The sequence below is a fragment of the Nicrophorus vespilloides genome, unplaced genomic scaffold (genome assembly GCF_001412225.1).
Source record: "Nicrophorus vespilloides isolate i.1.1-1 unplaced genomic scaffold, Nicve_v1.0, whole genome shotgun sequence".
NCBI lineage: Eukaryota > Metazoa > Arthropoda > Insecta > Coleoptera > Silphidae > Nicrophorus > Nicrophorus vespilloides.
This window is the reverse complement of record NW_017097187.1, coordinates 174,722-188,250: the sequence shown is the minus strand read 5'-3', so window position 1 is coordinate 188,250 and position 13,529 is coordinate 174,722. Positions and strand designations below refer to the sequence as shown.

The 13,529-nt window shown below is 37.3% G+C and overlaps 3 protein-coding genes across 3 annotated transcripts in view; 2 read left to right on the top strand and 1 right to left on the bottom strand.

Annotated features, from left to right (window-relative positions):
- Positions 1-681: 681 nt before the first annotated feature.
- LOC108559340 (ubiquitin-like protein FUBI) lies at positions 682-1,742 on the bottom strand. The gene is made up of 4 exons (XM_017916585.1): positions 1,686-1,742; positions 1,387-1,491; positions 1,163-1,325; positions 682-923 (listed from the first exon to the last, which is right to left on the bottom strand). Exons 2-4 carry the CDS (start codon positions 1,459-1,461, stop codon positions 769-771), a joined length of 393 nt encoding a protein of 130 aa, XP_017772074.1. The 5' UTR covers positions 1,462-1,491; positions 1,686-1,742; the 3' UTR covers positions 682-768.
- Positions 1,743-2,048: 306 nt separating this feature from the next.
- LOC108559333 (putative ATPase N2B) lies at positions 2,049-3,833 on the top strand. Its single transcript, XM_017916575.1, has one exon. It carries the CDS (start codon positions 2,354-2,356, stop codon positions 3,680-3,682), a length of 1,329 nt encoding a protein of 442 aa, XP_017772064.1. The 5' UTR covers positions 2,049-2,353; the 3' UTR covers positions 3,683-3,833.
- A 274-nt stretch (positions 3,834-4,107) lies between these two features.
- The window catches only part of LOC108559352, a 14,828-nt gene continuing 5,406 nt past the window's right edge, over positions 4,108-13,529 (top strand). Inside the window, exons 1-6 of the mRNA XM_017916600.1 lie at positions 4,108-4,204; positions 7,859-8,018; positions 10,850-10,978; positions 11,035-11,250; positions 11,312-12,103; positions 12,167-13,529. The exon at positions 12,167-13,529 is cut by the window's right edge and continues 469 nt beyond it. Of these exons, the coding sequence (XP_017772089.1) occupies positions 7,872-8,018; positions 10,850-10,978; positions 11,035-11,250; positions 11,312-12,103; positions 12,167-13,529 (2,647 nt within the window). The 5' untranslated portion in view covers positions 4,108-4,204; positions 7,859-7,871. The remainder of the gene's footprint in view (positions 4,205-7,858; positions 8,019-10,849; positions 10,979-11,034; positions 11,251-11,311; positions 12,104-12,166) is intronic.

Genomic DNA, 13,529 nt, shown 5'->3' with positions numbered 1-13,529 from the left:
AAAATTGAAATGAGAACGTTCGAAAAAGCAGTATTTTACATTTCATTGATTTACTCGAAAACTATAATAGATAGAATGAATCCAATATATGCATATGAAAGCGGAATGTTTGGGGAATCCAGCAAGTATAGATACATTCCTGTGCGTAGTAACATCAAGTTTGGAAACCACTGCTTTAGGCAGAGTTTGAGTTGGGTCCATGACGACGGCCGAATTGGGCAAAAACATTGACGAACCTCCTGTTGTATTGGAGGTCAGTCTTTTCTTCTTCTTTTGTTGCTTATCTACCTTAGAGGGTTTGGCCCTTGACCTTACCTAAGAAACAATAAGATTGGTTAAAAATATTCTTTGGGAAAAATACTCTGAACAGTATTTCATAACTACGCTGCTGTACAGCATTCAACTTGGCTTCCTTGGAATGGATAGGTTTTGCTTAGGTCAAACTGGAACAGCTGTTGGAAAATTGCTGACCACTGGAGGAGTTGGTATATGGTAGATTGTTAATATCATTCTGCTTGTAACAAATAATCTGTTACCAGAGGATGGTGGCAATTGGAATACTTATGTTAAGTAATATATAACCAATCAGATGCCTTTGGCAACATGTTTTAGTTTAAGAATCAAATCAAACGTATTAATTTTTATATAATCTATTATTTGGAATAAATGAATCAATATAAATATACTTTTTTCTTTTTTATTAACTAAATTTAAATAGCCAACATAGATGTTAAACGTTGCACATTGTATAAAAGTTAATGTAACTCTTTAGGCAGAGTTTGAGTTGGGTCCACGGCGACGGCCGAATTGGGCAACAACGTTGACGAACCTCCTGTTGTATTGGATCCTCCTCTTGGCGCGGCCAGTCTTCTTCTTCTTCTTTTCTTGCTTATCTACCTTTGGGGTTTGGCCCTTGACCTTACCTAAGAGACAATAAGTTTGGTTAAAAATATTCTTAAGAAAAAAAAATGGTCAATTAAATTAAAAAGTAATTATTGTATCATCAGATTCCTAAAATACAAGTGCACAAAATCAACACAAGTATGTCTCAAACATAAATGACTCTTTTTAATCTTGCAAACTTATAGGATGGATCAAATTATTGTTAAATTAGAACCAGCTGGAGATTGCTATTGATGTATAATGCAGATGTTAAACTTACCAGCACGAGCAAGGGAACCGTGCACTTTTCCTCCAAGAAGACCAACAGTCAATTCAATTTCAGTTTCGAAGGCAGAAACCAAGCTGTCGTCAGCGACTGGGGTACCTTGGGCATACAAGCTAATATCGCTAGCTTGCAATTGCTCCAAACCGGCGATTTGGGCCTAAAAACAACAAACGGAAAATCAATAAATATAACCTAACAAAAAGGCACAATAAACTCACCTTGATTTGGGCAATTGTTTCGGTGCCTTGGCACTCGAGAACATGGGTAGACTGTCCACGGAATAGCAACTGCATGTTTGCTGCTTTGTCAAGAGACTTGTTAACCTGAAATCAGTAAATAATGTAACTTAACCATGTGTGGCGTCTGTTTGACACTTGTTTTGATTCAGTAAAGCTGCAACTTTACATTAAACGAACATTAATTATATATAAATTATATGCTGCGATGATAAATTTACGATATATTTCGCGATAATTTACTTATTTATTAACAATATTACAAAAACTCAAACACTCACCTCTACAATCAACGAGAGTTCACTGTAAAAAGAACATGTCAGATCCGGAAACAAATGTTGGTGACTCGCATCCGTTAAAACTGTAAAACTAAATTCCCTAACACTGGCGCCAATTTTAAATTTTTGTTAAAGCACATTATCAATTATATTTCATAATTTATTATGCAATAGATTAAATAATTATTTAATCATTAATGTCGGATACTTTTTGTGTTAATTCCTTAGCTTCAGAATTCTATGAGTCTAGATGTATAGGCAACCAGTTGATCAGTAAAGTATTTAATAATAAAATAATGTGGTTTAAATTGCATCAATTATTTGAAATGGCAATTATTGAATGTCCTCTGTGTGATGTCGTTTGAATTTATAAAGCGGGAAAATTTATTTATTATTTTTTTTCTCATCAACCTCGCCTAGGGTCATAATAGAGTTGTCAGAACAGCGATGAGAATTGATTCAAACGTATTCCAAATGTTACGTAAAAATTCGCGAAGGTTTCGCGCGTGCTGATGAATTCTCCTTATCGTGAGTGCGCGACGAGACATAACAAATAATGGATCGAAAAACTTGATGGACGTTTTATTAGCAACAATCATTTACATATATATATATATACATTAAGTAGAGTGTTTTGAGAGTAAAGAAATTTACTTTTTTTTAGAGTGACCATGGCCCCCTTTGGAAATTTAGCTAGGAAGCTAAATTTGATATATATACCTGCCAGGTGTAAATCAACAGCATCAAGTAATATTGACTACAGTCGAGGGCCAAAAGATGCCCTCATGCAGAGGATCAAGAATGGTGAGTTGCTGAGAGATGAGCAACAGGCCAATGTGTGTGATGCATTGGGGAAGGTCTACAATGATATTAAGGATTATAAACCTGTGGAGAAGGGGCTATTCAGTGGACTATTTGGAAAGAAAAAGAAAGGTCCCAAAGGGCTGTACATCTATGGGGCAGTCGGAGGTGGTAAAACTATGCTGATGGATCTCTTCTACAAGTGCGTGACTAACGACGATAAGATGAGGGTGCATTTCAATGCGTTCATGCTGAATGTACACAAGGAGATCCACGCCACAAAGCAAAGTTCAGCAGTACCAGATCACGAGTTCAGGAAACCCAAGCGTTTCGATCCAATCCCGCCTGTCGTCAAGGTAATCAGAGATAAGGCATGGCTGATTTGCTTTGACGAATTCCAAGTGACCGATATTGCCGACGCTATGATCTTAAAACGATTGTTCACGCAATTATTTGATAACGGGATTGTAGTGGTTGCTACGAGCAACAGGCCACCGGATGACCTGTACAAGAACGGACTGCAGAGGTCCAATTTTATACCATTCATTCAAGTGCTAAAAGATTTCTGCAATGTCATTAATCTGGACTCGGGCGTTGATTACAGGTTGAAAGGTCAGGCGGGTCAGACGCACTATTTCATCCAGAACGAACACTCCAAAGAGGATCCAGTTGATACGCTGTTTAAAATCCTGTGCGCCAAGGAGAACGATGTTGTGAGACCACGTACGTTCACCATACAAGGGAGAAACGTTGCGTTCAACAAGACCTGCGGAGAAGTACTAGACACCACGTTCGACGAACTCTGCGATAGACCTTTGGGTGCTATTGACTACTTGCATCTAACACAATTCTTTCACACGATAATCATCAGGGAACTTCCTCAGCTGAGCTTAAGAAAGCGATCTCAGACTAGGAGATTCATCACTCTGATCGACGCTCTGTACGATAACAGAGTCAGGGTCATTGTCAGCGCGGATGTTCCTTTGAGACAACTGTTTTCATCGCAGCAGGAAGACCCGAACGCCGATCCTTCTGATGAACATAGGATGCTTATGGACGACCTGAAACTGGGCAAAGGAGACGACAATTTAAGGGCGAACGTATTCACTGGTGACGAGGAAATTTTCGCTTTCGAACGCACGGTCTCCAGACTTTCGGAGATGCAAACTCAGGAATACTGGGATTCCATAGATAGATAACGGAATTTATTTTTTAAACTTTATTTATAATTTGTAAATAGCCAAATAATTTATTTTTATAGATAATATATTCAGTTAAATTTCGAAATCAAGAATGCTTGATATTAAGCTTAAGAAAATCAGCAGCTGAATGTATTTTCAATTTCAGTACTTAAGTACACTGTAAATAATAACGAAATAAACTTTTAATCTCTTATCATTGTATACTTGGTTGTATAGATTATCTACCCCGTTTCATCAAAACATGTTTTGAATGACTCATCCTATGCGATTTAATGTAATCGTTACATGAGCTTTAATATAAAAGTTATTATCTAATTACATTCAAGTTAGCTAGCTTATAAATTAGTCATTTTTAAATAATTAAATAGCATTTTGAAAAGGTTGGTAAACCTGAATTGACCCGAAGTTGTTTCAGTAATGTGTGTGCGTTCGTGAGGGACGGTTCCCCTGTCTCTTCTGCCTTGGTTACAAATCCAAATTTTTGTGTTTTTAACGGGAGTTCATCTCGGCAAAATCATGGTAAGGACCCTTAATATCAAAAATAACAAGGGGCTGCCAGTTGTAAGATGCAATTTAGTCTAAAAACTATACGAAAACTTACAATCCAATTGGAACCCCCAAGTATTCTTTTGTTATTTTTTCATAGCAACTATTGTTTTTATATTACAATTTATTACTATACATACAGAATGTCATGCATTATTGTTATACTTCTGACATTTCTCTTTTGCTAGGTGGTGGGTTGTTTCCCCTACTTTGGGGAAAAGGTGGTTGGTATTTACGAGTCCCACCCCCGCTGCACACGTTGAAAATCGATAATCCCACTTTCTGGTCTCCATCCATGTATATTGCACACATTTTATCTGGATTTCGTTTCGCTTACAACTTTTTTTCTTTCAGTATGTGCACCTCGAAATCCGATAAAGTTTGTATTGCAAAAACCCAGCAGCTAGGAAAAGATATCCACCTTATCCCTGATCGCAAGAACTTAGCCACAAGTGCACACTTGATCCATTTTTTTTCTATTTTACGTAATATCTCTGGTCGTTTAATATCTACAAATTGAATTGGGCCAAACTTTATGCAGTTGTTTTTGGGACTATCATGTTATGAATCACCAGGAGACAATTTGCATAATTAGTTGTATAACATTTCCATATTTCATCTACAAAGATACATTATTTCTCTAGAACGCATTGCGACTATCGGTTGTTATATAAATGATGTATGTTTCATTAATTATAATTACTGTCTTTGCAAATACTAGCGAATTGGTGTTTTTTTTACCTATTCATAAAATATTCATAGAGCGACAATTGCCTCAGATCGATCGATGTCTGTTTCAGAATATTCTAAAATTTTGCACAATTACAAACCAGAAAATGTATTTATTGTTATATAGATATTGTATAGTTATTTTACGTCAGAGATATTTTTAATAAATTCTAGACCTTTAATACGTTCATGATTCAATATATTTATTTAAGATTCAATGCGAAACTTTTCAAAAGCGTACTTCAGGAAGTAATCCATGGTATTATAGTAATGCAGAACACATGCCTCTAATTGAGCTAAGCAGGTCAACTATCCAGTTGTTTACAATGTGTTAGTTTTAGCACAAACTGTGTATCCTTTAGCTTTGCACGGATAATTCGCAAATTTACTTGAAGCATGTGTCGCAGTTTCCCTGTATTTATTATATTGTAGTGGCCTTGATCATTTTTGCAATGTCTCCAGTGCATAAAACAGATTAAATCATATTTCGATTATAAATTCCAATTTGAATCTGCAAATATTGCTATAAGTTTTACACCTGAAAAAAATGGCAAAAGCTCTAGTAAAAATTGTATCAATCGCTCACGTTGTGTTTCTAAGACATAAAGAAATTGTTCAAAAGGAATCTTCATGTAACAGAAGATTATATACTATTCATAAGTTTTAATGGCTTACCACCCATATTTATTTATTTCTTGAATTTTAAATATTTATTGTATATTTGTAAAATTTATTTCTCATATTCAATGTTTGTTTGTTTTTTTTTTTGCTGAATTGCTATCAAAATAATAACATCATATTCTTAAACAATCAGATATCATCACTAGTTTATAAAATCTTATATGCTTAAGGAATTTGTTTATTTTTGAAGTCGAACAAACTACAGTGTTTAGATAATTAATCCTGTTTGTAAACAAGAACGGCCTTCGACCTCTCAACTGTCCTCGATAGTTCTCATATACGAAACTGTTTATGATTCCATATACGTACGTATTTACCAACTGGTTCTCTTTTTAGTCCTAAGAGTCGTACAAATTTTATTATTTTACTTTCATCTTTTTAGGTAATTGACCTCTACCAAAAGGTCCAAATAATTTTGATTGAATTGTTTTTCATAGTTGGATTGTCTAGACTTGAAAAAAAAATACAATTCATTATTAGATATAGAATTGTAAGATTAACGACATGCCTAACTTGAATCAAGTTGAAACCAGGACACGCAGGGGTGCATATTATTACAGGCTTTACAAGAAGTGTGCGAAGACGCCCTTAAAGAGATAAGCTTTAGTTATATCCTTTACAGCTCCTTTTATGTTTCAAATATGTTTCTCTTTTGTATCTTCATCACCGGTTTATTCTTATGTTACAGACCTCAATTTTTCAGGATTATTCTGTTTATCCAAGTGCTGAATTGAAGTTTCGTGATATCAAAAAGTGTTAAAAAAAATGCAAATAATATTATTGATCGTATATGAATATTGTAGCTGTTTAACTAAGAATATTGCATTGAGTTTAAAGGATTAGTTATTTAATATGCGATTATGTTAATAATCATAGGTTTCTATCAATGAGTGTAACCACAAAACAAAGATATAATTTTTCTTCGTGCTTCGTTCAACATGTAAATTAACTGCTTTTATTTGATTACATTCAGTAATTTGCAAGCTGTCGACTCTAATTTCAATTAGAAATTCGACTCGCCTATTTCGTTTCTTCTTTTCTTTCTTTTTTTATTCTCTCCCGTCATTGCTTGTAATTTTGTATTATTTCTCATTCTCTTTCCCTCCGTATAATCTATGATTACTGTGTTAGTAGAACGCCTTTCTTTCAATGACCGGAGGCATATTTTTATTTTCGAGAAAGTATTGCATATTTGAAAAAATACGCATAGCCGAAACTGATTCGAGTATCGGTGTTGTTGTGGTGTGTCGTGGGAAACCTCTAGCAAAAATTCCCATTTCCTCTTCGATTTACATGCACAATCCACACTCTCGATCCACCAATGTGTGAAAGTGAATATCTACGTGCATATATCCATCCCATATACGGAAACAACACACGGGGCCGCTCTTCAGCTCGCATATTCCGTAAATAAAACGAGAATCTACAACGACCACGGAGAAAGATTGATTCAATTCAATTGTGTTTGAATACACAATGCGGAATTAAGTATTCCGAAAATGTTTCATTCTTTGTTCTCGCGGAGACAATGCACTTATAGTTACATCTTCAATGCGTCAATTCTTCCACCTCTTGAAATATATTTGACTTTTTAATAAATAGCACGTCCGTTTCGTTGCATATTAATAACATTAAAATGTGTCTCTTTGATGATATCTGAATGAAATCATTTATGCTGCTGATAATTATTATCATCTGTTTATACTTTGAACGTTTTCCATAAAATTGTCTGATTGCCTTTCATATAATAGATTATTTTCCAATTAGCTGCTTCTACGACATTGGTGTTCACGGCTCGACGATCTCTTCAGAACAAAATGCGCGGCGCCGCATGAACTCCAAACTACCGACGAAATTAAACAATTAAGAAGATTTTAATTGATGTGAGTCACGCTTTTGGGCGCATTTGCCAATTTGTCGTCATTCGCGAATTGAATTTGCGAACGTATGCCATACACTTATTATTTTTTTCTATGCGTAATCGAATGAGTTAGTGAGGTGTGTATCTAAAACTAATAGCAAAGTTAAACATGTTTGTGTGCAGTTGATATTACCTCACTTTGTCTTTCATTAGTTCAATTGCCGGAGTGGTGTTTTGTTTTTATACACCGAGGTGACACGCAATGTAATTGCTTCGCTTAATTTTAGGCTTGCAGCGCGTATTTATAACGCCTATTCTAATTCTGAGATTTGTTCTTTTCGTTCGTTTGGTTTCAGGTGATTTTGTGTGATGTCTTCGGTACCGGTGTCACAATATGAAGCCCTGAGGGCGGAAATGCGCAGCCTGGTCCAACAGGCCCAGCAAGTGCAAGAAATAGCCACCCAAGTGATATCGAGCTACTCTTCCGCCCCGATCCCATCACCAACAAATCACCAGGTAAGCATTAAACATTTCTAACATTTCATACCCCCCGGGTGAATTAAAAAAAACGAAGTAATCTTGCGGAGTGCAGAGAAGAACTCTATTTCTATTTTTCACTCTATTCCATATAGTCGCCACAGAAAACGCTTACGAAATATATATATATCTTTTCCAAGCGCCCGCCTTCGCCTCCTCTTCCTCTTCCTACATCAGCTGAGCAGACGCAGTCTGATTCAGTCTACGAGCCGACTGCATTGCACCACGTTCACAACACTTCCACCTAAAAATATTCCGCCGGTTTATTTGGATTACTATTACCAGTACGAAGCCAGTACCATAAACGTTATTTAGTTATTCATTAAATCGAATGTAAATTAATTAAGTGCTCATCATCAAAGTGCGTGCGGTAATTGAATTGAAGGATAATTATTATTTTTTGGAGCATAGTGCACAAGGAGAACTTTTTGTTGTTATTTCACTTCTGCACTGTGGTAAATAGATTGTGACATGTGGAGCGGATTTAGGATGTAACGAAGATAAAGACGCAACGTCGTCCATTATAAAAGTAATACCTTCTTTCCGTGCATGCAATTTAGATGTTTAGCCTCCCCTTCTCAACCAAGGTCGATGCAATTCCTTCCCATCATTTTTGTGATTCATGTCTTTGCTCTAACTTGAAATATATTTCAGTACTGGTCCTAATTACACAATTATTATATTTCGGAAATCAGAATACAGTTTTTTTTTTTTTAATAATCAGCGACGATTGATTTTAGTTTCGCTCAGATCGGTAATGGATCTGAAAAGCTGTGGCGTAGTCTCTAGAAGTAATTGGATACAAACTCTTTCTTTCTAATTGGCAACAAAAATCTTGTGGGATGCCAGATGGCTTTTATAATTTAAACAGTCATATCTCATGCATTAAGTTTAATTGAGCCAGAAGTTTAAAAATCCGCAATGTCAATTGCCACACACCAACCAACATATACTTGCATGATAAGAAAGCATTAACATTCTTTATGTTGTAAAGTGCGGGAGAAATCGATAGATGTTTCGGAAATATGCAAGATTTATGGTGAAATGTTATTACATTTTGGCCTTGAACCTGATATTGCGAGAAGGAAGGAGCGCGAGAGAACGTCGGCTTTGCCCGGTTTATCGATTAGTTTTATCAAACTGCAAGCTCTTGCACCCCTCGCACCACCCCCGCATGACCTGAACCGTTTCATCCCGCGTCCCCCAAACAGAGGGATGCGGGAAAATTCCATTTGTAACCGAACATCCTATACTCATCATCGTCACCGCATGCAGCGTTGATGAGAGAGCGCTCGTAATAATGAAATGAAATCGTCCGAAAAAAAAATATATATAAAGAAAACGTGCTTGAATGGAATTGGTTTGAGCCATGTGCCGGCTGTGAGATTCAAATTAAAACTTATTTTTGTTTGTTTTGTGTATAAATTGGACAGTTACATTTTCAATTTACGTTTCTTAATTACACGTGCTTCCTTTCATTTGTTATTGTTGTTGTTGTGTGTTCTTCTTTGTGTGTTTTTGGGTTCCATCTGCTACCAATTTCTAAAAATAGAGAGCTGTTGTTCTTTTAGGTGCGCTCCGCGTTCGGTTTTAAATAAGGAGAAAAAGGAGGAGCGGAACGGGTTTTAGGGGAGCTATAGTACAACTATGACTACTATTGCTGTTTGTGCTTACGTTCCTTCGTCTGGCGAGGCGAAAACTTGTGGAAGTTTATTTGAACGTTTCTGTGAACGGAATGATAGTTAGCAGGCTGTATGTTTCCAAAGCGAAAATAAATTTAGAATATTGTTGATATGCAGCGGAAACGGCTCTATTTTTAGATGATTTCAAGTTTTGGCCATTTATGAAAATGATATATTGAAAGATGTTATGAGGTTTAGGGGTTCCCCCTATAACGAAGAAGGGGATTGTTGATTGGCCGCATCAATTTGTTCCAATAGACTAGACAAATATGCATTATGCATGCATCATGTAGGATAAAAATAGCTCGTTTAAGGTATATTTTAATGTGCAGTGATTCATGTCCGATTACTTAAACGAACATAACAATCCTTGAACGAATAATAATTGCATTTGCAATAGCGAAAACTCTTAGTTTTCCGAACTCGATGTGAAACACCGTGGATATATTTGGCTCCAATAGAAAATGTCAAAGGGAAACAAACTTGCTCCTATTTAGAGCAGTAAAGTTATGTCTTCATATTAAAATTATTTTTACATTGACTCACGGAACATATATATGATTATTCTATATTTAATCAAATTCAAAGCTATGCGTTTTTCTTTAAAAGATGCGCATGACTTGTTTCATCTTGTACATACTCATTATTAAAATAATCATTAATTCATGTTCTTGTTGTATAGTTTTTCTTTTAATAGAGCCGCTGCGTTATTTAAATATTTGTGCTTGAATAATGACGATAAAAGTAAACGCAATAGAAAGTATTTTACGGTTTGCAGAAACCAATTTTCTTTCCCTCTGTTATTAAAATTATACATTTTTTTATTGCCGATTTCTAATTTAGTTTCCCCTCGGGCTGTTTCAATGTCAATGGATATTATTGTGTTTTCAGCGCAATTATTTCGCAATGCGTGGGCTCTGAGCGTGATTTAAATAGTTGCAAGATTGCAAAAAGCGTGCTTGCTTCTTTATTATTACCGCTTGCTTTAAATGCAATCTCAGAGGCGGAATAACTCAAGTTTACTATTCTATGTAGGATGATGCTAAAAGCTTTGAACTTCAATCTAATTAGGAATGTTTGATTTGCATTGTGAAGATACAATAAAAGTATGTTTTTATTGTTTTTCAGTTTTGCCAAGATGACTCTATACTTACACTAAAATCTCAACCTTTGGATTTGATAATGGAACCGCTGGCCGTAGAACAAGTAACCAAAAAACCATCATTATTACCAACAGCATCAACGGGAAGTGCCGAAGTAAGTGGATGATTAGGTGTAGTTTTTGGATAGATGTTAAGTATATTTCTTTTCAGCATGATGTTGTCGAAGGAGGTGAAACCACCACCAGCGAAGACGAGTGTGGGCGTGTTTCCAGTACCCAAATGTCCGTCAGCAGCGAACCAATAGGTAACCAAGGCGTCAAGCCGATCAACAGTCTCTATCATGGCACTTGGCCAGTGGAGAGGAGCATGTGGAATTCGGAACACATTAACCATAACCCGGATCAGCACCAGAACAAACATAATGTAGTAAGTGGTCCATTTTTGCGGCGTTAAATTTAAATGTAATTTACTATCGGCGCTCGTTTAGGATCAACAGAGCGTGCTAAGTTTCGCCTCCAGTTCGGGCGGTGCTCCTTTGGATCGCGTTTTGGGCAGTCCTGAACAACTTTCACGCAAATCGATGCAACAGTTCGAGGCCAAAGTTGATATGGTATATAGCCTTTTGGCGATGCTTGGTGGACAAGAGCACGCTGACATGGGCGATACCTTGCTTGCATTGAGTACCAGCCCAGAAAGTTGTTTGGCTATGCGTCAGTCTGGATGTATTCCCTTGCTGGTACAGCTGGTGCAATCGGACAAGGAATTGGAAACTCGTCGGAAGGCATCTCAGGCATTGCATAATTTGGTACATGCGCAGCCGGATGAAAGGTTAAGGAAGCGAGAGACACGAGTATTGAAACTATTGGAACAAGCGCGAAAATACACCGAAGCCCTGAAGAACGGCACAGATTACGAACCGGACATTTCATCGTCGTCCGAGAATCAGGAGGCAAGCATCACTAGCGCCTCCGAAGTCGATAACCATCCGGTCTCAACAATAGCAAATTTGATGAAACACTCGTTCGACGAGGGCCACCGACAAGCCATCTGCCAATTGGGTGGAATCCATATCATAGCCTCGTTGGTAGAAGTAGAACATGCCCTTCATGGAAGTGTCATCGATGCACCTTCATGCGTTCTACTTAGGCGATACGCCTGCATGGCTCTAACGAATTTGACATTCGGAGATGGTGGCATTAAAGCACTTTTATGCTCGTTCAGGGAGTTCATGAGAGCTCTGGTCATACAATTGCAAAGCCCAATTGACGAACTCAGACAGGTAACGTATAATACTTAATTATTAATTGTCTCTATTATAATCTTATCTCAATATATACAATAGGTAACAGCTAGTGTTTTACGCAATTTATCTTGGAGAGCGGATCCGACCAGTAAAGAAATTCTTAGAGAAGTCGGAACGGTGGCTGCTCTAATGAAAGCCGGAATGGCCACCATCAAAGAGAACACGCTGAAGTCCATCCTTTCAGCTCTTTGGAATCTATCCGCTCACTGTCCTGAAAATAAATTAGAGATTTGCGCTGTCGAAGGAGGACTGGGCTTCCTGATAGATATGATATCGTACAAAGCCCCATCCAAGTCATTGACAATCAATGAGAATGCTGGTGGAATTCTAAGAAATATTTCGAGCCAAATTGCAGTAAGAGATGACTATAGGGAGATTCTCAGAAAGTACAATTGTCTACAGATATTATTGGATCAACTGAAGAGTCCTAGTTTGACGATAGTTAGTAATGCGTGTGGAACACTTTGGAATCTCTCTGCAAAGAATCAAGTGGATCAGGAAGCGCTTTGGCAAATGGGAGCGCCTGCGATGCTTAGAAGTTTGAATCATTCAAAGCATAAAATGATAGCAACTGGCTCCAGTGCCGCACTGAAGAACCTTTTGAGTTCGAGGCCATCGCACAGTCTTCTTCCTCAGATGGATTCGACTGCACGGGCTATGGATCTGCCGGTGCTACCTACTTTGGGAGCAAGGAAACAAAAAGCTTTAATGAGGGATCTCGATCAGAATCTATCGGAAACGTTTGATAACACAGACCGGGATTCACCGACGAAAGTAGAAAAATATACACCGGGCAGTTACTTACAGCAGAAAGCTGAAAGTGCTCGCTCCCGTAGTTCAATTAAACCGCACGTTGTGCGTTCTGAAAGTCATGAATTCAAAACGCACAACGAGAAATTAGTGTATGAATCCAGGACGACGAGGAGCAGCGAGACTCACTCGGATCTGTGCAACGGATTTGCTAGTCTCAATATCAGTGAACCATCTACAAGTTACCAAAAAGAGCTCAGAAGTAGTACCAGTGCAGGAAGTAGCATGGTTCAAGGATATGGAGCTAAAAGTTTAAGTTATGTTAACCAAAGGAAAACTTCGTATACACGAAGTAAGGATTCAGTCGAATTTCCCGACGAAGTGGATGCTTCCAATCAACCAGTAGAGTATAATAAAAAATATGTAGAATTGACCAAAAAGCAGTCTTCCTCTAAGGAATCAGTGAAACAACCTCCGTTAGAAGATAAAAAGGGCGACAAAGATTCGTCTAGTACATTCGGCACATATACAGAAACCGATTTAGACCAACCGACTGATTATTCTTTAAGATATGCGGAAAATGATTCTGACGATGACAAATTATCCAAGGACGGCACTGAATATGTTGGAGATACATTGAAAACATATTGCA